Here is a 25314-nt window from a genome sequence, read left to right on the forward strand (position 1 = left end):
AACTGCATGAGTCAGCGTCATTGGACCTTCAACTCACGCTGGTCAAGCTTTGAAGATGTCCATATTAAACTTCGGAACCGATGTTATCGACCGGCTCCACGAGGTTCTCCTTTCGGTAAGGACTGGTTGAAATCCGGTCGGACCGGCAGCATACGCAGTAAAGGTGTCGTATAACACTAGTACTCTGGGCCGTTTCATCCAGTCAATCTTCTCTTGTTTGAATTCTTGCTGCAAGTTCTCTCATAAGTTTCGCTATCGACACGTGACCCCAGTGTTGGGTCGATCACTTGACTCATTGCGCTGGTTGACGATCCTGGTGTTGCGCTGGGTGATATATTCTCTTACGGTACTCCGTACTCCGTACACTACTACCAGTACTACGTCTTGGGCAGGATGCAGCAGCGCAAGACCCAGGCTCCTCAATCCTAGCAAACTTCAACTGGCGCCATGGCAAACGATTCGCTATTAGTAGATGAAGGTGATCCAGCCTTTAATATCAAGGCTTCTAGCTGTGTATTAGCAGATCGCTGATAACTTCACTAGCGGGCCTGCTAGGTCATCCAGTGGATCACAATTCCCTTATCATCGATCCGTGCTCGCTTTATGGCCTCGATCATACTGACCCACAGCCCACTGGACATCTTACCACATTCGCTTCTGAACCTCATACATTAGACGAACTAGGGAGCAATCGTGTTTTGAATCCCAACAACTCTGATAGGGCTCTTCCATATAACAACGCCTTACCAGAAGGGCAGGTGATTTCCTGGCCTACAGCAAGTCGTCAAGACGTGCCGTGGCTTCAAAATAATGATTGGTGTACAGGCTCTACTTCAAATGACTTACCATCTCACTGGTTAAATGAGGCTTTCTTTGCCCCGCAGGCGCCTCTACTTCTTCCAGATGAAATAAACGATGGACATCTTGATAACAGAAATAGTTGGCTTCAGCAATCAGCACGGCAGTCTACCTATCCACTCGGTTCAAATGGCAGTCGTGGTCTTCCAAGAAGAAGAAGCCGGTATTCTCTTCAAAGAACAGAATCAAGGGCCACGCCCCAATTCATTCCAAACCCTTTGTACGCTCCTGATCCTATGCAGCGATGGCAAGAATCCCCTCCTGAAGATGAGCCAGCATCCATGTCTGCAATTATGAACACGTTGAAGAACCTCCCGTCCGCAGGCATACAACCAGGAGCCTCCGCGTTTGGAAACCCGGCTCCAGTTAGAGAAAATGATTCATTTATCGGCTTTCGTCGACCAGTATCAACAGTCAGCTCACAGAGTAGTGCCCCGAGTGTCTCTTCACTTCCGTCTACTGCATCGGTCAAATCTAGTACCTCCAGAAGATCGCACGACTCCTTGACAACATCGCACAGGCGGTCCACTGGACGAGTTCTTAAAAGTAAAAGCGCTAAGCCAACTCGTAAATTTTGTTGCACCTTTTGTTGTGATCAGTTCCGAACCAAATATGACTGGGCCCGACATGAGAAAACTCTTCATCTTAACCTTGAGAGCTGGACGTGCACACCTCATGGTGCATCTGTGATCTCTCCAATCACAGGGCAGCAACATTGCGCATACTGCAATATGCTGGAACCGGGGACAGACCATCTAGACGAGCACAATTACCAGGCATGCTTGAGTGGTACCCGTACCTTCCGTCGCAAAGATCACCTAGTGCAACATCTGCGCCTCACACACAACCTCGATGTTATACCTATGATTGATGATTGGAAAACACCAGCCCCGACGGTAACATCGCGCTGTGGGTTCTGTGACAGGAGACTGTCGTCGTGGGAGGAGCGCGTTGATCATTTAGCCAGCCATTTTCGCAATGGATCAACTATGGATTGCTGGAGAGGTGAACATGGCTTTCTACCAGAGATCACTAAGCATGTGACCAATAGCCTGCCTCCTTATTATATCGGCCATGATTCTCGTTGCCTCGTTCCTTTTTCAGTAACCAACGCTCATGCGAAAGATCAGCTGGATCAGATCACATCGCGACTGGATCGGAATACTACAATCGAAAGCAACACTCTAAATGCTCCGGCATACCCTTCATCTTCAGCTCGGACTTCTAATAATCCGCTAAATTCATTACTGGAAGTACTGGCATCACACTTAGGTCGCTACACACGACAGAAATTAGCGCAAGGAATCATCCCTACAGATGAGATGCTCCAGCAAGAGTCAAGGAGATTAGTCTATGATTCCGAAGATCCATGGGACCAGACCATCTTCGACAATCCAGAGTGGCTTGCTGCGTTTCGCCGTGAACATATTAAGCAGCCAAGCAATCCGGACAAGGAGCAAGCTTTATCGCAATTCGATAGCCTCTCGATCTCGCAATCTCTACAAACACACTATATTTAGGTGTTAGACTATGTACAAAGAGCTACAAGATTCCAAATCATTGCCACATAGATATATGAGACCAGACGGTTTGAAAAACACTTCTTCCCGTCCGCTCAGCCGTGCTCAAGGCAGCTGTGTAAACTCGGTCAGAGATGAAAGCACCCTCTAAAGCTCGCTGATCTATGGGTGAGCAAGGCTAAACTGCAAGATGGGCGTAGGTGAGCTTAGTGATACTATAATGTGAGCAAGCAGGGCAACCAGCGGATGATTTAGTAGGTGAGCCATTTAGCTTGTCCCTTTTCTCTAGAAGGCAAATGCAAGGGTACGTGTGGATTATCTTCGGCCATTTCTTGCCGACTTCAAACCCCTCGACTCATAGTGACTGAACAAGGAACTGTATGCTGTCCCATGGGGTCATTTCGTTCTAGTTTCGTTCTAGAACAGGAACGAGTGAGCCCGGCCAATTTTTTTTTTTTTTTTTTTTGCAATTGATCAAGTTGCTTAAACTATAGTTAGTATATTTTTTTCAGCTTATTTAAATATTGGACTCTGCACGTCTTGGGCAGTGGTCTGTCGGACCACTGGCCTGCTTAGTATTCCTATACCTCAGTACATACCCCTATTCAGTATAATCTACACCGATCATAGATTCTTAGCTTAAACTATTTGAACTGCTTGAATTATTCTTAGGTCATATGATTCCTTCAATGCGGTATGTCTTTCCAGCCTGACACAAGAGGGGCTGGAAGTCCCTCATAATAGCTTCCAGGATTGCTTCAGACTGCCTGGTAAGGGTTGATAGTAAATCGAAGTTCCGGACAGTTGACATTTCTGACCAAAACCTGAGCATTTTTACATAAAGCCACGACCGCCACATATTGCCCAAATCTATCGACCACCGGGCCCTAAAGACAGTGTCTTACCACCCCTATATTACTTCTACTCCCGGGATACTAGTAGTATACTAAGAGCCCAGGGGATCTAAAGATCTAGTATTGCGACTCTAAAGACAGGGTTCCGGTGGCCCCTAAAGACGGCGTACTGTTAACTTCTAAAAATGGGGTACTGGTAATTTCTAAAGATATCTTAAAGGACATTAAAAAGGGTCTCAACCTCGCTCTAGATGACATTCAGTCCTCAGGATCGTTTATGAAGAGGGCGAATATTCATACTGCCATCAATCCTGGCCTCTACATTCCAGATGTGGGGAATACTGGGCTTCCTATATCAGCTGAACATGCGAAGGCAATAATCCAGTCCTGCCATCTGAGCCCCTACGGAAAGGGTACTGAGACCCTGGTAGACGAATCAGTACGGAAAAGTTGGCAACTCGACGCAAGCCAGTTTGCTCTTCAGAACCCAAGATGGCAACACCAGGTTGAACTATTCATGGACAAAGCTGTAACTGGTCTTGGCCTTACGGCAGATTGGCGGGAGGTTAAGGCGGAGTTATACAAATTACTTATCTACCGGGAGGGCGCATTCTTTCTACCACATCGAGATTCTGAGAAAGCCGATGGTATGTTCGGCACGCTCGCTGTATGTCTCCCATCGAAACACGAAGGAGTGGATGTGATCGTCTCTCATAGGGATGATTGCCTCACGTTTCAAACAGCACCAACCGCTGATTTTGGGATGTCATGGGTTGCTTGGTATGCAGATGTCACTCGCGAGGTGAAGCCTGTTACATCCGGATATAGGATTGTCCTGATTTACAACTTGATACATCGACCGTCAGCCGCTCTACTGGAACCTCATGGCGCTAGTAAAGAGAATATTACTCGTCTGCTTCAATCTTGGGCATGTGCCGCTGAAATCGACAGCATGCAATATTTAGATGGTTGGAATAATGACATCAATAGCTCTTGCCCACAAGCACTCATCTATGTTCTTGAGCACCAGTGTACCAGTGCGGGGCTTCGCTTTTCTCGGCTGAAAGGGGTTGACCAGTGTCGCTTTGCAGGACTCCGGGATGCATGCCAAAGGGCCGGCTTCGATCTCTTCCTGGCTAACATTGAGAAAAAGGACATAGGTGAAGTTGATGATTATGAGGACTACTACGGTGACTTCTATGGATTGTTGCTTGAACATGATTCAGCAATAATGTTGCACTCCATGGCTGGGGTCGGATGCTCTATACCAGGGGCAAGAATTCAATACAGACGTAACTTAGATGCGCAGTACAACAGGTATAGAATGAGGAAAGAATCAAGTTGAGTAAGAGACCACTAGTTAAAACTTTTCCGTAGGGAGGTACAACTTACGTTGTTTCAATGGATAAGGGATTGAAAACTTCGGCCTAAAAATCCTGAGATCAACAGGAGAACATACACATATATATAACGCGAAACACATCTTATACATCATAGACGATAGGTTGAACACGCATGTTGACCCCACTCTCTACAAAAATGCCCTGTACCTAGACCAGTAGATGCCATGCGATCCAAGAGAACCCAATGCTATGTTCTCTACCATCTTAATGCGACAATATAAACACCACTGCATACCCTGTGTAAGTATACTACTACGTAGTAAGGTAGATTGAGAACGACCCACTTAGCGGCGCAAGGCGTGGGCGTAGGGCGCGGTCCCTCTATTTAATCTTCTCTGATTCGCGGGAACTTTGATCCTCGGCGAGCTTCTCCTCCAGATAGACCCATACGTATGGGAGTAATACGAAGCATGACTCTTTTGCAAGTGGATATTGTACATATTCCGGAGTATATAACAGACAAATATAACGCTGAGCACAACATCTACCAAAATAACCCAACTCAAAAACCACCCTTATAATGGCATCAACCAAATCCTTACAATGTCCAGCCCTAGCCGGACTAAACGCCTTCACTCGCCCTCTAACCGCCACAGACCTCAAGTCTTGCGTAACAGTTGAAAGTGCATTCGTAGAGCAGGAAAGATGCTCAGAAGAAAAGGTACCTTCCAACCCCAATCAAAACCAAAACCACATACTTAAACTCATACTACAGTTCTTATACCGGCTCAACCGAACCCCGGAACTCTGCCTCGGCCTCTTTATAAAAACAGATAACACGGAACAACTCATTGCCAACGTCATCGGGATTCGATCCCTCTCGACAACAATAACCGAAGGCTCTATGAAGATGCCCAGTAACTGGCAGTCTCACTCCCCCTACGACCCTGTAGTAATAGATGGAGAGGTCATTGGCAATGATCCGCGAGGTACTAATATCGCCGTTCATTCTGTTGCAGTTCTACCTGCGTATCAAGGGACGGGGGTGGGAAATTATCTTGTTAAGGAGTATGTGGAGTATATCCGGAATGCGGAAATAGAGGCAGATCGAATTGTGTTGATATGTCATGATTATCTGATCCGGTTCTATGAGAGTGCGGGATTTGTGAATCGGGGGCTGAGTCGGTGTCAGTTTGCCGGTGGGGGGTGGGTTGATATGGTATGTCTGATTATTTCCTAGGTCTTGGGAACTTTTTGGGGATTGGAATACTGACTGATTTGTAGGTGCTGGAGCTTTGAGAGGTCTATAGGTCTTGGGTTGTGATTGTAGTGATGGTATTGTTGTATAGAACATTTCCATATACATTATCCGTGGATAGTTCGGGGATAGACTTTTGCTAAGAGTTTTCCTTGAATCGTTTGGAGGACGAGCTCATCGAACCAACTTTATATACAAGTGAAGTAATATGAATATGAATGCATGAGATATCTTCATCACTGTTATGACACTGAAAAACAGTATACATATGAAACAGAAATAATTCACGATATGATACTAACATTTAGTAGCTCTTTGGTGTTGTTGTTTTTCTACTGAACAGTAACAGCCAGGTCAACTTTTTTTGTATCTTTCTTCGTCTGTTTGTCTTTTCGTTGGTAGGGATATTCAAAGTTCATCACATTATTCACCAAGAATCTAAGCCCAGGTGGGATACCAGGACCACACTTCATACAACTACGACAGGTTTTCGGTAGTAGATACCAGAAGAGTGGCTTCTACAAATTGGATATTCTAGTTCGGAAGCCCCCTAGACAGAGACAGGGAACTAGCATATACGATGCAATCTTCCGTATCGAACAAAGGCCATTGTCTCTAGTCATTGTTACAATTGAGGCCAACTCCTATATTGTCATGTTGTTAGAGGTTGTCTTGTCCTTCAAATGCTACATGTCTCTGTGGGTTGCTAAGCTCGATGTACATTGTCTGTAGACTGGACAAGTTTTCAACCCACATCCTTTGAAGCACGTCTGTCTCTATCATTTTCACTGCCCATAGGCATCCAGCCGGCTGAAGCTCCCCCTTGTCCAGCCAATCAATCTGAGGCTAGTGACATCTTTTATCTGGTTCTAGGCCGTATGCCTTGATTTCCCACCTGGACATTAATTCACTGTTTGATGTGAAGTCGTTGCCTAACAGACGTGTTGTGTTGCTCCTTCTTCCTTCTGCGCCACCCCCCAGCTTTGTCTCCTCGCCTCCCTCTCACGATCACCAACTCTTTCAAACCGATCGCCAGCGCTTGAGAACCCAAAGCATTCGTTGAGCTTGAAGCCTATCGCAGACAGCGAAATATTCACATCCTCATACTACTTTTGGCTGCCTATAGCCATACCTGGTCAAACCAGGCCTCCTCAGATCAGTGAAGCCATTGCTCCTGATACAGGTTTCGGTTCTTCTAAACCTTTCTCAACCCTTTTTGACAAACAACTTGTACAACAACCATTTCCAACATGACTTCTCCAGCTGAGCAGGTGCTTTTGTTTGGAGGGATTATCGACCCTGAGCTCGTCTCGGGTCTGGCGCTGTTCGGCTACGCCGATCTCACAGTGGGGTCTGCGATCATCTTCGCGACCATAACCATCTTCGCATACATCGCCAGTGACTGGAAAGTCCTCAGTTCCTGGATCTCGGCACTTTTGACGGCAGTCGTTCGACCCATCCGCGCAGTGGTACTCGGTATAAGCTGGCTCCTCATGCAGCTTGCCGCCGTTCGGCCTCTGGCCGACATTTTCACTACCCTGCGCACTCTCGAGGATGCGGTCAAGAGCCGGATTATCGAGAACCGCCTCAGCCGTCTCGTCTCCGCCGTGGTGGACTGGTATTTCCCGTTCAATCACCCCCTGGCAACAGTGTGTCGACTGTCTCTGTCATTTATCTGCGGGACAACGGTCATGTACGATCTGTTGCTCCCTGCAGCTTGGCATGTCTCCGGTCTCGTCATGGCCGTGAGCTCGTCAGAAGAGGAGCTTTCGTACCACTGCTTCGACGTCTTCGGACGGCTCGAACAAGGGAGGTTGAACCGGCGCGAGTGGCTCGAAGTAGCCTTTTGCTGCGGCCAAGAGACCGGCTTAGAGTTGCGTGCGATAATCCGAGACGACTGGCAGCTGCCACGCCTGATTTGAAGGCGAGATCCATCACCTTTACGTCATTGCTTTCGTCACTACCAGTGTCTCGTGTGCCATTCTGGCAGTGCTTTCCTGGTACGCTCTCGCCAAGGCCGTCTCTTCCCGACGCGCCGACAAGCTGCAGCCTGCAGCCCTAAGAGTGGACCACATCGGCCACGAGACACAGCTCCGAGGGACGCCCCCGACGCCTCGTGAGATTGACCTGTGGAATATTATCGATCAGTGCGAAGGCGTGATCACCAAGCAGAAGGGGCTCCTCATTGCCAGAACTGAGGAGCTTAAGGTAGTCAAGCAGCGGATGGAGGGCAGCTGGGCGCTTGTCAAGAAACTGTCTGCCCAACCGGACCCCATTGAGGAAGTTCGACCCCGCGAGACGACTGTCATCGTGGAACTCCGCCAGGAGCTCGCGGTCAAGGAAGGGCAGCTCAGCAATACCCAGGGGAAACTGAGGCAGGTGAAGGACGATGCCACTGCGAAGGAGCGGTCCCTCTGCGAACGGGTCGCCTAGCTGGAAGAGCAGCTTGCCCGGGAGAGGGAACAGGCGGAGGCCGATTTCCTGAGTGAGCACCAGTCACTCAGAGCCGAGCTTCAAGCTTGGAATGACCAGCTCGTAACTCTCGAGCAACGCCTGGCCGCTGCAGAGGCCCGAGAACAGCAATCTCGCGGCCACACCGACACCGAACGCCAGAACCTCGTTGTTTACAATAACGACCTCATCGCCCAGAACCAGGAGCTCATGGCCCAGTGTCAGGCCTTCCAGGCCGAGCACGACCGGCTGCACCTGCAGTTCCGTGACTCCTCGGTGACCATACAGGAACGGGATGCCGCCCTCAGGCGTGTCATGCTCCTGGAGGCCGAGCTTGAGACTAACCAGTCGTCGGCAGACAGCGTGGCGCGGCACGCGCAAGTGCCTCTCACTCGCGCACACGAAGCTGAGGTGGCTCTTCGGCAATCTATGTCGAACCTCCAGCACACCTGCGACTTGACTCTCGCGCAGGAACGTGCCGCCGCCGACCAGGCCCAGAAACGGGCTTCCGACCTTACAGCGGAAGTCAATGATCTCCAAGGTAAGATCGGCATGGCGATGAGGGAGGCTCAGAGGAGCCAGGAGCAGGCGGCTGCTGCCGAGAGGACGATCCAGATCCTCGAGCACCGCCTGTCCCGTTGGGAAGCTTCGCGCAGTTCGCAGGAGATACCAAAGCGTCCCACCCAAGACGTGGGGTCGATCTCCACTGCGCTCGCGCAGAGCCAGGTGACGGTCTCCCAGCAGCAGACCGAAATCAACAACCTCCGCCGCCAGCTTGACAAAGACAACCAAGGGGTCATGTGTACCTCTGAGCAGGTGGCCCAGGAGGGCGTTCAAAAGCTGCGGGAGGCTCTGAATAATGAGAAAAGAGCGCGGACGGAGGATAACATCCGTTGGGGCAAAAAGACGCGCGAGCTGGAGGACGAGTGCCAAAAGCTCCGCATCTCGCTGTCCAACACGGCGGCGGCATCGACGGCAGCATCGACGGCTGTGCGCCGTCAGGGTAACAGGCGTCTGCCCACTATCCCCTGATCTCCTATAGGGACTTGTGAGCTCCACTCCGGGGGGTGTTGCACAAAGTTCTGGATCATGGGGCACTGCTTCTCCTGTGCGCCTGGTAGTTTCGGTGATCATTCGCAGTGGGTGGAGGATTTAGTCGTCATAACTCTCCTTGCGACCCGTGGGGACGAGGACGTGGTGGGGCTCCCAATTTTTGGGAAAACATGGTGTGCGCTTAGATATAATGACCGATTCCTCCTCGGCGACGTAGCATTCTGTGTGCTGTGGTGGCGGGATTGGGGTCCCATTCTGTGGGACAGGCACACGCTGCGTCGGCCATTAGCTATCGTGTGGCACTTCTGTGTGTTGTGGCGGTGGGCTTGGGGTCCCCTTTTGTGGGACAAAACACACGGCGTATGATATATGTACATCGTCCCTTTTTTACCTCCGGGGTTACTTGTCAACGGAAGTTGGCCCGTGCGTTTGTCGGTGGGTTGGGCATTTTATGGGGTCCCCTTCGGTGGGACAGACACACGCTTCGCGCCCACTTCCTTTCCGCAATGACCCTCGCCATCCCATTTGGAAATGATGCCAAGTCAGGAGTGGGGAAGCTTGTGGAAGACAACCACATTCAAGAAAAAGTTTGGAAAATAAGAACTCCCGTGAAAGCAAAGAAAAGCTTATTGAACCTTGAAAGAAAAACGAGGTGTCACTGTCTTTGTGTTCCTGTTGTCAATTTTTCTGTCCCTTTTTTGTTGTGGTGGTCGTCTTTCTTCTGCTGATCGAACGGATAGTGTTTCTGAAAGGAAAAGACCTCCGAAATGAAATGAAATGGTTCCTGAACCTTAACCGCGCAATGTCAGATTGCCCCTCCAACGTGATTGGATTCCTTGCGCATTCTCCTCGTGTTTCATTGCAGGGGCTCCTGCATAACTGCGCTTCCATTCTTCTCACATTGTTCTCTTTCGTTGGTGGCTGTCGATTCAATCGACCCTCTTTAACCGCTGTCAATCCAGTCGTTCGTTCTTTGCGACCCAGTCAACCATCCAGAATCCCACCCTGTGTTTGCCCGAGTCCCCGCAATTCTCCATCTCGGTTGCGACGGTCTCCAAACGCGCCCAAAAGCCCTGATCTTGGCGCTAGTCCCATCATCCCCTTTCAGAGAGGACAAAGAGTCGCACACATCACTCTCGTTCGTTTCAGAGCTCTACTTTCGCTTTTGGACAAGCTCAATGGCCCTTGTATGACGGGCCGGAGCTGATATACGCGTGTCTCTGCGATCTCCAGCCCTGCGACTGTCCAACGGCGATGCGCCACTGATTCTCGCAACCGCCGATCGAACACGATCCACTTGAAACTTCTTGTTTGTCACTCGCTATTGAGATCGGCTCTCCCTACAAAAGAAATACAACTTCCTCGGTCGCTGTTATCGCGCCTGCTGCAATCTCTCACTTCGCCCGGCTGGCCCGACGAAGTTCATCCTGCCTGTCTGTGACTGGCTGCCCCTCCTTGGACTCATTCGCAGAGTCGTTCATTTGGCTTCTCGGCAGGACCGAGGACGCACAGAATGCCTTGCTGCGGCGATCGTGAAAAAGGCCCGGTATCCCTGGAGGAACAATGGGACTACATCGTGCGTTCCCTCGGGTAGAGAACCCCCCTGTTCGATGTTCCTTGGCTAACATTGATATACTCCGTAGAATCTAAATGACTTCAAATCAGAGTCCTGTCTTTCGCCATTCTCTTACTTCTTTCTTTGGGTTTTCCTCGTGATTTCAATAGCGGTGTACGCGGTCGACACATTCACTGCCGTTAATCTACTGGCATTCTCGAAATGGGCCGGACAAATCGAGCCTGCCATTCCCTTTACCGTTTCTCGGTGGATTTTTGCCGTCTGTATTATCATCTCGTTCGTTCTCTTGGTTCTGCGATGGATCCGTGCTATTCGCGCCATTCGGTCCGGCAGTATCTCCCAGAGTTACTTGGACTCCCTCGCCGTGCGCATTCAAAGTATTCGCCTGTGGGCCAGTGGTCATGGATGGAAGCGGTTCCTTGTTTTTGCCGAGCTCACCAAAAGCAGAAAAGGGGCCGAGTACGTTGCTCTGTTTGCATATTTCTCCTTTGAGAGTAGGTGTAGCCATTGTCAGTTCTCGGTCCGATGAATACTAATTCGATGGTTAGCTTGGATGAATGTCCTCATCGCCGATGGGCCGCGTCAAGTCGTCAATGCGATCACGTTGTATTCGGTTATGCGCATGGACCTGCTTCCCGGTGGGGAGAATGCGCCCGACACAGATGATTCATCCCCGGTCATACAATTCTTTGATAATGTGAAGATCTTGGCCGAACATAACAACCTGCGCGCCCTGGTCCTCTTTGGCATGCTTTTCACCTTGATAATTTGGGTTTTATCTATCCTGAAGCTGGCGCTCGCCATCATCTTGTACCTCATCTTTTTGTTCCATCATATCCCTTCGCAAGATGGCTCCCTGAAAGCCTACTGTCGACGAAAGATCAAAACTCGACTCACTCGCATTGTGCGCAGGAAGGTGAACAAAGCTTTGGCCAAGGGCATGGCGTTACAGGAGCGAACACCAACCCAACCCAACATGGGTCTGGATACGCATCCCACCTTGCCCACTGTCGGTGGTAATGATAAGGCGCCGATTGTCACAACTCTCTCGCGCAGCACAACACAAACCACATTGCCGTCGCACCCATCACGCCCAGGGAAAGCTGCACCGGACCGGGCTCCGACCCTTCCGAGTGTGGCAGCGTTCGAAGACAAACCCCCACTCAGCCGAACAATGACTCAATCATCGGCCTACTCCGCGTCCACTTCGCTCTCGGGAAGTACGGCAGTCTCGGGATATAGTCCTCTTGATCGCCAAAGCTCTCCAGCGCCGCCAGTACCTCCTCTCCCAACTCAGATTCCTACGCCTGCTTCTCGGATTCAAACACCGATGTCAAGGTTCAACAGCACGCCACGACCCGCACCCGCCGCCTCAGAGGGTGGAGTGAGTGGTATGGCTCCGGCGCATGCTTTGGGAGACACCGGCGACATTCACAGTCCCTATGAGGCATACCCGTCTCACGATCTCGCATCAGCTGCGCCATACCACTCATATAGCCCAACAGATACTACGGCACGAACTCTGACACCAGGAAGGAGTATGTCACCAGAAGAGAACGGGCCTATTCGAACTTTTTCGCCTCCCGGTCCTAGCGGCACTCCTACCCTGCCTTCGCTGGCTGGCTATCCTACGCGGTCGTTTGGTGCGGCAGGTCAACCTCCAGCTAGACCCCAGCCCAATTTTAGCCCCATGGATGAGGAAACGATGAGAAACGTTTCACATGTCGCACCTCGCGGAGCACCGCGGCCCCCAGGACCCGATGGTTATGCACCATTCAATCCGCCTGCCAGAAATTCCCCAGCACCTTTTGCGAGAGAATTCGCATCAAATTCTCCCGTGTATCAACAGTCAGGACCGAGTACGTTCGCGCCGTTGGCCGAATACGATAATAGGTCTGCACCTGCACGAACCTACTCCAACCGAGCGTATCCGCCTCAGCCACAGAATTATGGACAGGGTTATATGTAGCTACGATGAATGTATTTATTAGAAATAGTCTTATTCTTCTGATAAGTATCGGACTAAGCATGATTTCAGATTATCTAGTATTGTATTGTGGATATAACCACACATTATTGGGCATTGAATATTATCTATATTGTTAGTAACTACCTCTTGTTGTCTTTTAGTCATAATTGTGAGGGCCAATGACTCCAAAGCATGTCTGCTTGCCTTATAGTACAGACTGTAGTATACAATGCTCTACGGGGTAAGATATCGTAACCTGAATTGAGAAGTTGCGCTCATACAAGAAAGGCGCGATGTATTATTATAGAGTGCTAATAAGTTCAGAAAGAGCATTACCTTGCGCAGCACTTTTCTCAAGATGGAGCTTTATTCAAAGATCTACAATATAAATTCATATGTGGTCGTTTCTCATTATCTTGCTGCCATATGTGTGTTGCTCCCCTGTTACACGTTGACGGCTTTGTATCCTCGTGCCCTTGGATGCACAAAGAAGTCCCAAGCTCAAAACCCAAGAGGATTTATTTTCTCTGTAAATGAGAGCCTCGCGCAAACCGAATTTTTACCTTGGCTTCCTTCATGAATGAGAAACCTGAGAAGCCTTATTCGTTAAACACCCAAGGATATAGCTTGTCTTTGGCAAATCATCGCTATGCACCTTCACCTTGTCGTCCTTGCTGCTAAGCCAGGCAGCCAGCGCATTGAATATACTGTTGCCATCCTCTCAGATAAGGCATGGAGAGTGTGAGTATGAATATTGTCACTGATATCGGGATCTACCCCTGTACTGTGGCTATCCCAGGGCTGGAATTTATCCACTCTGAGGGCTGAAGCCTGTCGCGAATCTTTTGCTTTCCTTCCCACGACTACATATTAGTGACTTAAAATTGGATGTTTTGGTCAAACAACCGGTTTTTGATACCCTTATTGCAATTAGATGCTAACTAATGAGCTTCAAATGTACTCGATCCACTGGTATAACAAGTTACACAAACCATCGTGGATATACCTTGGCAAGTCGAACAATAGAACACTAAAGTATACTACAGTATGAAGGAGGCAGTAAGATAAGTTAAGTGTTAGTTATTTCAAACCCTGCTAACACAAGTATGGAAATACGATCCTAGCACTAATTGCACAGATACGGGGTGTATTAAATGTTGCGCTCATACCCTGCCTACAACGTTTCATTCTGTTATATCCTCAAAGTCAAATTTCTTCCTTGAGACCTTACCTTGACGATACCATCACTTGGAGATCTATCTGAATGTCATGGAATGTCTGAAAATACCCAAAGTTGACATCAGCATCGGAACCTTGGGATGAACAATGAAATCAGCTCCATCCCTCTTATATTGCCCTAGCCCTGCCTCTTTATTCTGAAAGTCATAGTCTGCCCTCACTGCTGGACAATATAAGAAATACTGAGGTATATCAGCCTCCAAGAATGCTCGATAATAGGCTTCTCTGCTGGGGGAGTGTAGATCCCAAATCGTCTCCATACGTCTCCAATCATCCGCCTTACCCTCCTCCCAGTGATAGGTGCAGTAGGTACCTGGCTCCAATGTCTGTGTCCGGTAATCCCAGTATGGAAATGCAACTGTGGCCTGCATCCTCCATGAAACTCCCTCGTCTACAACCAGGGAAGTAGGAGCAGACCGCGGTCTAGGGCGTCCGGCATGGATCCCTTGACGCTGTTTCCTTTTCCATTGCTGAACACGACATTGGTAACTTTCTTCGCGTCTCTTTAGGCCAGCCTTATATACCCGTTTCGTCTCCTTTCAACGTCCATGAATCTGTATCCCCAGGGCTTTTGGTTGAGTAATATCAGCCAAGCGGCATCGGAGCGGTTCAATATTGTAAATAACTGGGAGCGATCTGATATCTTTCTGTCTCAGTCCAAAGTGCAAGCATATACCAGCTACTCGTGCCAATTCATATTCTGGTCGAAGGTAACTACGTTTATAGCATGAGCGTGTAAAAGTGGGCAAGTAGAGAAGGGGATCAAAACCGGGACATGTTCGAGACCATGGATGACAGAACTCTGCAGAAAGCCATTTTATGGGAAATATGAAGAGCATTTGGTAGAGTCGATGATAGAGAGCGTGTGCGAAGCATGAGTCTTCAATAAGAAGTACGCAGGTAGTGATTCCACTAACTATCTTCCTAGCGTGTCCACTCGACACAGCATAGGGATGCTGCGTAGGTCAAGATTGAGAAGTATGGAGTGGAGTATTTCAACTGGAAGCTGATAGATGAAAGGTGTAGCCCTTGCACTGGAGTTTAAAGGTTTATTGGGTGGAGCTTTGTATAGTTTGTAACTGTCGCTGCTCAGATAGAACTGAAGGACATCGTAGGGTGGCCTCTTGCACCGATATGCTGTACCTGAAGCCATGTGGAGAAGAGGGTAGAGGGGCCAGACTTTAGGACGCTTTTAAATTATTCTCGCGGTTTTGATAACATGAATTTGCTCTTTGTCCTCTTTGAGCTGAATGCAGCTCGTTGATGGACGAACCAGGTGGACAATAAAATCAAAGCTGAGAGATCCCACCTTCATCTCTTCCCTTTCTCCTAATATCCTCTACATTTCCCCTACTGCTATGGTCACGAATACGTCTTCAAGGTAGTAAACCAGAACTGTAACCCGAGGGAGGGCAGTGTCATGACGAAGGATGGGCATATACACTTGCATGTACTAAGCCAAGAAGAATTATCTTAAAGCTTCCGATAACGAAATGTTAATCATGAACTGAAGCAACTAGGTGTTAAAATTCGCTCTCAGCAAACAATTGTATAGGGGGGTTTACCCCAACTGCCCAGAATAAATGGAGTGGAATCCACTTCCGTCTGACCGCCTTTTGGCTCCACCCTCACCGGCCAGTTACTATCACCGGGAGCGACTACGGAGGGCATAACTAACAGCGCTTCTTCTTCTTCTTCTTCTTCTTCTTCCTCTCTCTCCGTCTCAATTTTTGACTCTGACAGCAAACCTGGCGTCTGTCAGTATGGCTTCAAACCCCGCCTGAGTCTCGAAACGAGATACCGCGTCGTTGCTCAGCTGCTCGCCAATCATCCCATGTCTACTCTGATCGTTCTCTTCAATGGTGTCTCCCCTTCTCTCACCTCCCGCCCCTAGACCAGACGAGTTTCCTCGAGCTTCAGTCGCCTCGGATGATGATCGCAAGTTTCGCAACTTTCGGACAACTGGACTGGAAAGTTCTGCAATCGCCCGAATGATGGACGGATTACACAACAGGTCCGGCAAGCAGCAGGACACGGACATTTTTGCGGGGTCCTCACGTTCAGAGAGGGCACCACCGAGTCCCGGACAGAGGCAAACGGAGGCAATAGCGGAAACTAGAAGTCAGGAGAAAATGTCTCGAAAATCCCGACAGCTCCAACCGTCCCCTTTGAATTTGCTAGATGGAGGCTTCGAAGCTTCGGTGGTCTCCGAAGCCCCAGATGCTACGAAGAGAAGACCTTTGGGTGTAGAACCACACCAAAATGGTCCTCAGGTCAATGGACACAGCACTAGCCATCACCGGTCTGCAAGTCAGCGAACTACGAACGGCGACCAGAAAAACATACAGTACTCCTTACCACCCGATCAGGCTTTTGGCATGGTCTTTGAGCATTCTCAGGCACCTGACATTGTCAACGGCAGCAAGTCACATAGGACTTCTTTGGTGGATGTCATTGATGGATCCGAAGTTGCGACTGTTCTAAACCAGTGGTCTAGAGAAGTCTCTCCAGCCAGGAACCAGGACAAGGATCGAGAGCGTGTTCCGAAACTATCTCCCGCCAAAATACAAGAACTCACCTCGTCACCTCAGTCGATTCCTTATCGCGCGGCAGATAACGAACAAAGTCACAGGGTTGTTTCTGATCAAACGCATGCTTCAAACTCACAAATAACCTTGACGGACGATGCCTCGCCCCTATTAAACAATATAAAGTTACCACCCGATCATGCCACGAAATCCCAAACAAACAAAGAATTCACTTTTGACGGAGGCTTGGCAAGACCACCCACATCGTCAACTCGACATCGCTCACAAAGCTCACGGGCTGTTTCTACCCCAACCTCCTCTCGGCGACAAACGCTACCCAGCAACGAGCGCCTTGCACAAACGTGGGCATCCCGGTCGAAACAGGATCGTCCCAGCATAGGTCGGGAATCAGACTCTAAGAACCTGAATTCTGCACCACAAATGGCCGATTCTGCACTGCCTTCACCCATGCCACCGTCTATTCCCCTGCCTCCTTTGTCTGTTCCGACTTACCTACAATTAGAACTTGCATCGGGCCGACCCTCCCCCTTGTACATACATCCCTCAGCCGCCAGCGACTTCCCGTATGAGTCCTCTCGCGTGAAGCTTGAGCGGCTCATGAACTTTTTTATGCTTCCGCCAGTGCTAGAGCAGGTCTTTTGGTTTGGAATACTGGCCTGCTTAGACTCATGGCTCTATTCCTTTACTATACTTCCTCTTCGCTTTGTGAAAGCTTTGTATATTTTGCTAGAATCTTGGATGGTTAATCTGGGTGTCGAGTTTCGGTTTATCTCCGGCTTTATCATTAAAGGCGTGGGAAGAGTATGGCGAAGGCGCAACAAGGTATCGGGAGATGGAACGCACCTGATTTCAGAAGCTGAAGGCCGGTCGCGACAGGAGCCAGCTGGAACTGAACGCGATATGAAAGCGAAAGCAGCGGAGGCGCGCAGACGGTGCCGCTCCGATACACATCACAAGTATCAACACCGCCGACAAAAGTCCATTCCGTCCGCACTGCTTCCAGACGATAAGGCAGATATTCTCAAGGGTCTACTAATGATTGCCACATGCGCCGTTCTCATGTACTTTGACGCAAGCCGGATGTATCACTGGATCCGAGGACAGGCCGCCATCAAACTTTACGTGATCTACAACGTGCTGGAAGTCAGCGACCGGCTATTTGCAGCCATCGGACAGGATGTGTTGGAGTGTCTTTTCTCGCGGGAGGCTTTGGAACGTCGGCCGAATGGACGAAGCAAAGTCTTCCGGCCTTTTGGGCTCTTCCTGTTGGCGTTGGCCTACACGGTGGTACATGCCACGGCGCTTTTTTATCAGGTCATGACGCTGAATGTGGCTGTCAATTCATACTCAAATGCTTTGCTCTCTTTGCTACTATCAAATCAGTTTGTCGAGATTAAGTCCACTGTCTTTAAGAAATTTGAGAAAGAAAACTTGTTTCAGTTAACTTGCGCAGATGTGGTGGAGCGCTTTCAGCTTTGGCTTATGCTCACCATCATTGCGTCGCGCAATATCGTCGAGACGGGCGCATTCAACTTCATTGGCAACCTGGGCTCCAGTTTCAGCAGTCAGTCGACGAGCACCAATAGCACACCGTTGTCAACGCCACCGCGAACCATGTCGTCGATCCTACCGCAATCGTTCACGATTGTGCCTTCATCCATCATTGCGTCCTTCAGTCATGTGAATTCGTTTCTCCCCACTCTCGCCCAGGTCCTCGGGCCTTTTCTGGTTGTGTTGGGATCCGAGATGCTTGTTGACTGGCTCAAGCATGCATACATCGGCAAATTCAATAACACCCGCCCCGCCATCTACAAGCGTTTCTTGGACGTGCTGACGAAAGACTACTACACGAATGCCTTTGGAGATCAGAATCTAACCCGTCGGTTGGGACTGCCGGTCATCCCGTTGTCTTGCCTCTTCTTTCGGGTTTCTGTCCAGACGTATCAGATGTTCCTGGCCGCTTTGCTGCCGCAACACCCCTCATCCACGGCAGTGGAGTCGACATCGTTATCTTCTATCTATAGCCACTACGTCCCCGCTCCGATCCCGTCTCCACCGCCGCTGACGCTGCGGACGATCGTGCCAGCATCTGCGGCACATATGAACGCTTTTTTTCGGCAGCTCCTAGCGAATACCATGCCATCCCCAGCGCAGTCCGTGTACATCTTCACCGTCGTTCTCATTCTGACGGGATATGTGGTGTTACTGATCGTGAAACTGCTCCTAGGAATGGTGTTATTAGCCTATGCCCGCTCCCGCTACCGAGCGATGAAACAGCGCGAGACGGAGCAAGCATCTCATGAGAATGGTGGCCCGCCCCGCGCACGAGAATATGCGGTAGAGGGCAGTCGTCGCTTTGGTGGGTGGGGAGTGGTGGAAGTCAATGACGACCACCGACGGTGGATCTACACGGATGATCCCGAGGGACTACGACGGCTGAAGGCCAAAGAAGAAAAGGAGAAGAATTCCAAGGAGGAATTGAACATGGACCATGTTCGACGGTATGAGATGGTAGCCAAGAGGATCTGGTGATTCGAGGATGGCCTTGTACTTTTGTACCTTAGATTACGTGTAGATACCTAACCATAGTGTAGAGTAAGTGTGTGTGTGTGTGTGTTGTTGGACTGCGAGTATGTAATGGAGTATGCAGGTCTGTCTGCAAGTGCACGTGGCCCCAGTCCGTTGGGCCGGACGACAGCATGAAAAAGGAAAAGGTCACTCAAACTTCGAGACGAAGTGGAGACTTGTCACACTTAAACCTGAACTTCGGGAATTTTCTACTGCCGCATTTTTCAATTTTACGGAGTACTGCCGTGTTGACGACTCCACCAGTGAGTGGCTCACTCCATCTTTGGAACTAGCGAACCTGTGTCTTCTCTCTGTTCCTCAAAGTGCAGCACTGCCTTTTCTCAGGAAGGACTATCTGAGTGGGTATATACTCCTTCCTCTTTCTCTCCCCTTTCTTCTTGTCATACTTACGGAAGCGCTAAGCCATGATGAACAAAGAAGCATGAAACCCATCAAAGCACAAGGCAACCCCATGCAGTATTGCCTGATCGCTGTCCTAGTCTGAATCATGTTCAATCCCCGACTTTCGAAGCCCGAAGACGGGACAGTACCTTGGCAGCAAGCATGGCTCTCCCCACTCGCTCTTTTTTAGCGTTGGTGTGGACACTCAATCCACGAGCCGGAAAGCCACGCTACTGTCAGTGGATCCCTCGTGCCAAATAGTGTTTCCCTTAGTGCTCATTCCGAGACCTTGGGTCAACGGTTGGAGTGGTATTAGTCCACTCGGTAAGGATCCTCTTGGTCTAGGCTTCGTTAAGAGAGTCAGGGGGTTTTTTTACTCATTTACCTTCTTGAGGGTTGTGCATGGCCATTGACGTCTTTTGTTTGCCTTCACCCATGGCTTGACATGTGGAGGATGGTCATGACGTTATATGTAAGAATTGGCCCCGGTATCTCGGGTGTGAGTCTCTCCCTCGTATTTTAGTTCGTAAATCATGATGGTGGGCTTCGTACACACTTTGTTGTTAAGGCTTTGGCGTCGGGTTAAGAAGGTCCTATCCCGTACAGCCTCGGTCTCCCCAAATGACGAGGTTTACCTGCTGAATCGCAGTCCCAAGGAATCTGCCAGGTAGGTAGTTCTTTGCTCAGTTGCCTGCCTCGTCTTGTCCATAAAAGCTGATAGCACAGACTCAACGCCCAACATAACTTCCTCGTCGACTTGATTGGGGGTAAATCTATTCATCCTGCCATCCCTATAGAAAATATCACAAGTATAGCAGACGTTGCAACGGGGACCGGGTGAGTGTCTCCTGTTCTCTCTCTCTCTCTCTCTCTCTCTTTTTTTTTTTGTCTTCTAGCAAAGTACAAGAACGTGCTAATGGACCCAAGTATATGGCTCTCGTCCCTCGTTACGGCCCTCAAAGCACATCCTACCAATCGTCTCTATCTCCACGGCTTCGATATCTCCTCAGCCCAGTACCCATTCTATAAGGATATTGCACCCACTCATGAACTACACCTCTCCACTCATGACATGCGCAACCGGTTTCCCCCAGAGCATAGAGGCCGATACGATTTAGTACACCTCCGGCTCCTAGTCGGTGCCCTCAAAGAAGAAGATTATCCTCAGTCAATGCGTAACATATATGAGCTACTGAGTACGTTCCTTCCCTTTTCTATATCCTAACCATGTTAATGGGAGTATGAAGAACCAGGCGGCTACCTCCAATGGGACGACTGCGACACGACAGCGTTCTCTACCGCAGAATCATCGCCTGATCCGTTCATTCTCCGCATGCAAGAGACTGTCGCGTCAGCAGCAGTGAACCTGGGGCTGTGTCCGACGGCGCCTGTACTCATCGAGAAACTAGCCAATATGGTCGGCTTTGAGGATATATCCCGGCAGTCGTATAATACTATTGATAAGCCATATTTGCATGATTCCGCACGGGCATGGCTGGTCCAGGTCTTGCGGTCATTGCTGCCGAAGTCGATGCTAGGGACTGGAGAGGTAACGGAAGAGAAGGATGCCGTAGAACGGACCGAGCGGCTGGTGGGGGAATTGGAGAGTCGCTGCCAGAATGTTTTGCCGGTGGTGAATCTGCATGTTGTTATTGGAAGGAAGCCTTTAGCGGGTTGATTTTGAACATTGCAGTGACGACGATACGCGTATCATACTGGGTCAGGTTTGGTTGTTTTCCTTGGCTGCTCGTGCCATCCTGTGCTAATAATACATGTAGCTGTTAATAATGTATCTGAGTGATGTGTATATAGTTGAATCACATGATGCCGACACTTGTACAAGACAGCATGACATCCTATATTTTCATGACAGATCTCGCTACACTATTACTAATATGTTCTCACCACTCCACAGATCCACCATACCAACTACGCATCTTGTTTTGGGCCATCTATACCACTTGAACGTTCTAGCATATACGCTCTCCTTCTACGCCCTGTACACCTCTACCATCACGGACAAGCAACAGTATGTCTGAGTAAATATTCAATGTCCACGACTCTTTCAAAGACATAAAAACTAGTGCCAGACAGTATCTAACAACTTTTAGCAAAACAGCTGAACTCCTGAATCAGGTGCTTAGTTATTGAGTCAACATGAAGTGGGGTGGACCATTCGCATGGTATCCTCTATCAGTCTACCACCTCCGTTCTCCAAAATAAACTGCAGGGCGCTTCACTTTAGATTATTGTTCATATAGCCAATCTAACAAAATAACCCGAGATCTATTGATTCTTGCTCATTAAATGAATATTCAATCTACTAGATTTCCGCCAACCTCAAAAGGGAGTTGATGAATATAAAGATCATTATGTGAACCCGCAGCTAGCAGTGAAGCTGATTTCTCTCCATTAATATTATGCTCTAACTGTGCTCAACCCACCTGAACACCCCTTCGTGGATCACTTGCGCTCCCTCTCCGGCAGACGCGAAAATACATAGCTGAAGATCTCCCGGCTCTTGTACAAGTTCTGCACGCGCAGCCTCTCATTGTACAAATGCGCATTATCACTCGCCTGCCCGCAGGGAAGATTGGCTGCCGGCGCCGAGAATTCCTTCTCCAGGAAGCGGATTGTCGGAATAGATCCTCCTTCCCGGATATATATAGGACGGACGCCGGACGGCCCGGGCACCGGTTCGGGACGGGGAGGCATTTCTCCCTGAGGCGCTGGAGATGTTTCTCTGGTGGAATCACCCGACACAAGTGCCGGGCTGGATTTGCTAGTTAGTGTCGAGGAAGTGGGCACGCCTGTGCTGAGTAGGCTGCGTTGACGCGTTTCCGCCTTCCTTGCTGAAGATGTGGTCGACGACATGATAATACGATCAATATGGGAAGCAAGACTGTCCGAAGAATCTTTCCGAGTGAGTCTAGGACCTGGCTCCTTAGACAGCTTGCTGACCGTTCGGTCTTGTAGGTTCCGCTGAACTGGAGGATATTGATGTTTCTGGCCCTGTGTGTCTGGCGTCCAGGCTGCTGTGATAGCCTCCGCAAGAGTCTCGAACATCTCGTTGTCTGGATCACCTAACCAGGGATCGGATTTACCCGTGATCTCAACCGTTAGGTCGTTTTGCGATTCTAGGAGATCAAATTGTTCCTGCGCATACATCGTCAGGCCCGCTGCAACATCATCTGCCTCCTGGTTTGGCACCAAACGGATGGATATACTGGCTTTCGCCCGGCGTGAGATAGTTGTCGTCGTGCTCTTGCTATTGCCCGGTACCTCGATGGAGTGGATGGTAAGGGCTGGCTCCCTCCACCGATGCATAAGTGAGTCAATCAAAGCATCGCGATCGGTAATCTCGGGGTGCTGTTGCAGAAGAATCTGCGCGATATCCGCGTATCGCTGCTTCTCGGCCTCGGGGAGAGGCAAGACTCGGTCCCTGAAGTCGGGGAGATTAATGCGGCCCTTAGGTCCCACTAGAGTGCCGATCAACAAGGTAAGGTCCTTGAGCGGTTCATCTAACAATGCGCTTCCATCAATACCGCTATGGAGGTCGGGGTGATCGCTGGTCACAATTAGGTTCGCATGGACGACACCACGTTGTCCATAGGTCAAGCAGGGGTTGTAGTCATCCAGCCAGTAACTGTTGGCAAGAAGAATGTAGTCTACTGAACCAATCTGCTCCTTGTGTTGACGAACAGTTTCATGGAAGCCCTGGGAGCCCGATTCTTCCTCACCTTCGATGAGGAAAGCAACATTGCATCGGAGCGCTTTTTGGCGTGCAAGATCCGCAGCCGCGTATAAAGCAGCTAGGATGGGGCCCTTGTTGTCAGATACACCACGGCCGTATAGGAAACCATCCATTGAAGTAAGCTGGTAGGGATCCGTTTTCCACTTGGTAAGGTTGGCATCGGCCCCAACGACATCGTAGTGCCCGTAGAACAGAATAGTTTTGTCAATTTTCTCCGAGGATGTTGCATTGAACCGTGCATAAACAATTGGGTTCGTGTCTTTCCCGGTGGTCAGAAGCTTCGTTTTGGCCCCCAGGTAAACGCAGTGTCTTCGCAAAAACGCTGCACCTTGATTGCATTCGCCCGCGAATTTGGGGCTAGCTGAAACTGTCTTGAAAGCGACAAACTTGGCAAGGCAGTTAACCATTTCATCTGTATGTCGTTAGCAACAATGCTTCTTCAGGATCGCATCATCCCTTACCATTATTGATAGGAGGTAGCTCGTTCTGCTTTAGGGACACGTCTGTCAAATCCCAGATACCAACAGTGTTGTCGTTTCCTCCTGAAGCGTAAATAAATCGGTCTCTATGCCGACCAGCGGCCGACGCGAGCATTGTTCCCTCATGAGCGGTCCAGCTGCCAACCTCTTCAAATCGAGAATTGAATTTCTAATTCCGGAGCAGGTTAGATAGGTCCTCTGGAATATTGGATAGAGCAGTACTACCTTAACAATTCCGTTTGAGTCGCCGCACACAGCTACTCCATGGATAATATCTACCGCCCACAGATCGCCGGTGTGCCTAGTGATGCGTTTAACAAGCTGATGGGAATCTAGGTTCCAGATATTTAATGCGCCACCTGCGAGGCCACAGTAGAGAAATGACCCATCAACCGCGATGGAGAGTACTGGGTCGCCATTTTGCAGCTTTGCCATCTGGGACGGCGCCGCATTGGTATTGTCCTGGTTCAGACGCCAAAGTTTGACGACGCCATCCCCAGCACCGGTGATGAGTACTTCCTCAGAAGGTACCGACTCAACCAGCCCTCGGACCAGGAGCATCGTGTATACATAGCCATGGTGGGAAAATATCCTATGGTGATCACGTTTGAAGGTGAGAACTTGACCACCCTGTGTGATCGAATGGCTTCCGTCCGCTCCCGCATCTGGTCTGGGAGCACGAGTGCCATCGGGACCGCGAGAATCAAAGAACCGATGGGTCCTCCTCGACAAGTGAGCCGCTGACAATTGTGTGGCAGCCGCATCAGCTTGTGAGATATCACACCACTGTGCCACGTCAGAAGGCTTTTTCAAGCGAAGTCGGATTAGAACTTACCTGGATGCTGGTGTTCTGACCAGCGCAGTAGATAGTCTTCAAAGTTGACGAGTAGGCGACTGCGAAAATATCGCCTACATCATGGTGGGAGTGAATCGAGTATAGGCGATCGAAGGTCCTCGTCGACCACACCTATACATGTTAAACTTACTCTGCACGAATCACGTTAGAGGGTAGGATTACATTAACGACTGAATCTCCGCCGCTAGAAAAGAGCAACTCTTTGTCCTCAGAGAGATGAAGATCTAGAACGCTTTCCTGATGAGCATGCACCGAGAGCACGAGCTCGTATGTCTGGAGGGACCATGCCTATCGGAGGTAAGCCAATTAGAGTTGCAATGAACTAAGAAACATCGCTCCATCACATACTACAATGTCTCCGCCCTGGAGACCAGCAAACACGTAGTCATCATCTAAGACTAGTGCTAGGACAGACCGACTGGCCTGAACACGGTGGCCGATGCCACATTCGATCATCGCATTGGAATCATTCGCGTCATCGTCGGTGAGGTGCGTAGTTATTGAACGCGGATCAGATTCCCAGGTCTTGGTCTGTTCATCAATATCGGATGTGCCATCCGATTCATGTAGTACTGTGTGGTCCAT

The 25314-nt window shown here is 49.6% G+C and overlaps 8 protein-coding genes across 8 annotated transcripts; 6 read left to right on the top strand and 2 right to left on the bottom strand.

The window, feature by feature from the left end:
* Nucleotides 1-124: 124 nt before the first annotated feature.
* On the top strand, nucleotides 125-2799 carry BDV37DRAFT_236496 (uncharacterized protein). The gene is made up of 2 exons (XM_032080617.1): nucleotides 125-478; nucleotides 544-2799. The coding sequence occupies exons 1-2, from the start codon at nucleotides 448-450 to the stop codon at nucleotides 2376-2378; spliced, it is 1866 nt and encodes a 621-aa protein (XP_031946978.1). The 5' UTR covers nucleotides 125-447; the 3' UTR covers nucleotides 2379-2799.
* A 710-nt stretch (nucleotides 2800-3509) lies between these two features.
* On the top strand, nucleotides 3510-5874 carry BDV37DRAFT_278000 (uncharacterized protein; the record flags this gene model as incomplete). The annotated part of the gene is made up of 4 exons (XM_032085924.1): nucleotides 3510-4422; nucleotides 5232-5296; nucleotides 5351-5794; nucleotides 5860-5874. 4 exons carry the CDS (start codon nucleotides 3510-3512, stop codon nucleotides 5872-5874), a joined length of 1437 nt encoding a protein of 478 aa, XP_031946979.1.
* Nucleotides 5875-7083: 1209 nt separating this feature from the next.
* On the top strand, nucleotides 7084-9316 carry BDV37DRAFT_278001 (uncharacterized protein; the record flags this gene model as incomplete). Its single annotated transcript, XM_032085925.1, has 3 exons — nucleotides 7084-7711; nucleotides 7758-8212; nucleotides 8267-9316. 3 exons carry the CDS (start codon nucleotides 7084-7086, stop codon nucleotides 9314-9316), a joined length of 2133 nt encoding a protein of 710 aa, XP_031946980.1.
* Nucleotides 9317-10850: 1534 nt separating this feature from the next.
* Nucleotides 10851-12882, top strand: BDV37DRAFT_278002 (uncharacterized protein; the record flags this gene model as incomplete). Its single annotated transcript, XM_032085926.1, has 3 exons — nucleotides 10851-10913; nucleotides 10981-11407; nucleotides 11462-12882. 3 exons carry the CDS (start codon nucleotides 10851-10853, stop codon nucleotides 12880-12882), a joined length of 1911 nt encoding a protein of 636 aa, XP_031946981.1.
* A 1150-nt stretch (nucleotides 12883-14032) lies between these two features.
* On the bottom strand, nucleotides 14033-15274 carry BDV37DRAFT_267829 (F-box protein; the record flags this gene model as incomplete). The annotated part of the gene is made up of 5 exons (XM_032084078.1): nucleotides 14033-14056; nucleotides 14283-14614; nucleotides 14666-14764; nucleotides 14798-14921; nucleotides 15059-15274. 5 exons carry the CDS (start codon nucleotides 15272-15274, stop codon nucleotides 14033-14035), a joined length of 795 nt encoding a protein of 264 aa, XP_031946982.1.
* A 578-nt stretch (nucleotides 15275-15852) lies between these two features.
* On the top strand, nucleotides 15853-19286 carry BDV37DRAFT_80881 (TAPT1 family protein). Its single transcript, XM_032091264.1, has one exon. It carries the CDS (start codon nucleotides 15981-15983, stop codon nucleotides 19200-19202), a length of 3222 nt encoding a protein of 1073 aa, XP_031946983.1. The 5' UTR covers nucleotides 15853-15980; the 3' UTR covers nucleotides 19203-19286.
* Nucleotides 19287-19852: 566 nt separating this feature from the next.
* BDV37DRAFT_80883 (putative LaeA-like methyltransferase) lies at nucleotides 19853-21424 on the top strand. Its single transcript, XM_032091265.1, has 4 exons — nucleotides 19853-20307; nucleotides 20367-20477; nucleotides 20568-20836; nucleotides 20888-21424. Exons 1-4 carry the CDS (start codon nucleotides 20174-20176, stop codon nucleotides 21316-21318), a joined length of 945 nt encoding a protein of 314 aa, XP_031946984.1. The 5' UTR covers nucleotides 19853-20173; the 3' UTR covers nucleotides 21319-21424.
* Nucleotides 21425-22103: 679 nt separating this feature from the next.
* BDV37DRAFT_267831 (glutamine amidotransferase subunit DUG2) lies at nucleotides 22104-25314 on the bottom strand (the record flags this gene model as incomplete). The annotated part of the gene is made up of 5 exons (XM_032084079.1): nucleotides 22104-23806; nucleotides 23856-24042; nucleotides 24129-24659; nucleotides 24709-24840; nucleotides 25078-25314. 5 exons carry the CDS (start codon nucleotides 25312-25314, stop codon nucleotides 22104-22106), a joined length of 2790 nt encoding a protein of 929 aa, XP_031946985.1.

The sequence above is a fragment of the Aspergillus pseudonomiae genome (genome assembly GCF_009193645.1).
Source record: "Aspergillus pseudonomiae strain CBS 119388 unplaced genomic scaffold BDV37scaffold_2, whole genome shotgun sequence".
NCBI classification, from domain to species: Eukaryota; Fungi; Ascomycota; class Eurotiomycetes; order Eurotiales; family Aspergillaceae; genus Aspergillus; species Aspergillus pseudonomiae.

What these genes read in the sequence shown, in the direction of transcription:
- BDV37DRAFT_80883 (XM_032091265.1), top strand. Translation starts at nt 20,174, where the DNA reads ATGATGGTGGGCTTCGTACACACTTTGTTGTTAAGGCTTTGGCGTCGG. An exon ending in AGTCCCAAGGAATCTGCCAG is followed by an intron (nt 20,308 to 20,366) that starts GTAGGTAGTTCT and finishes CTGATAGCACAG; the next exon opens with ACTCAACGCCCAACATAACT. An exon ending in TAACATATATGAGCTACTGA is followed by an intron (nt 20,837 to 20,887) that starts GTACGTTCCTTC and finishes GGGAGTATGAAG; the next exon opens with AACCAGGCGGCTACCTCCAA.
- BDV37DRAFT_80881 (XM_032091264.1), top strand. Translation starts at nt 15,981, where the DNA reads ATGGTGTCTCCCCTTCTCTCACCTCCCGCCCCTAGACCAGACGAGTTT.
- BDV37DRAFT_236496 (XM_032080617.1), top strand. Translation starts at nt 448, where the DNA reads ATGGCAAACGATTCGCTATTAGTAGATGAAG. An exon ending in TTCGCTATTAGTAGATGAAG is followed by an intron (nt 479 to 543) that starts GTGATCCAGCCT and finishes TAACTTCACTAG; the next exon opens with CGGGCCTGCTAGGTCATCCA.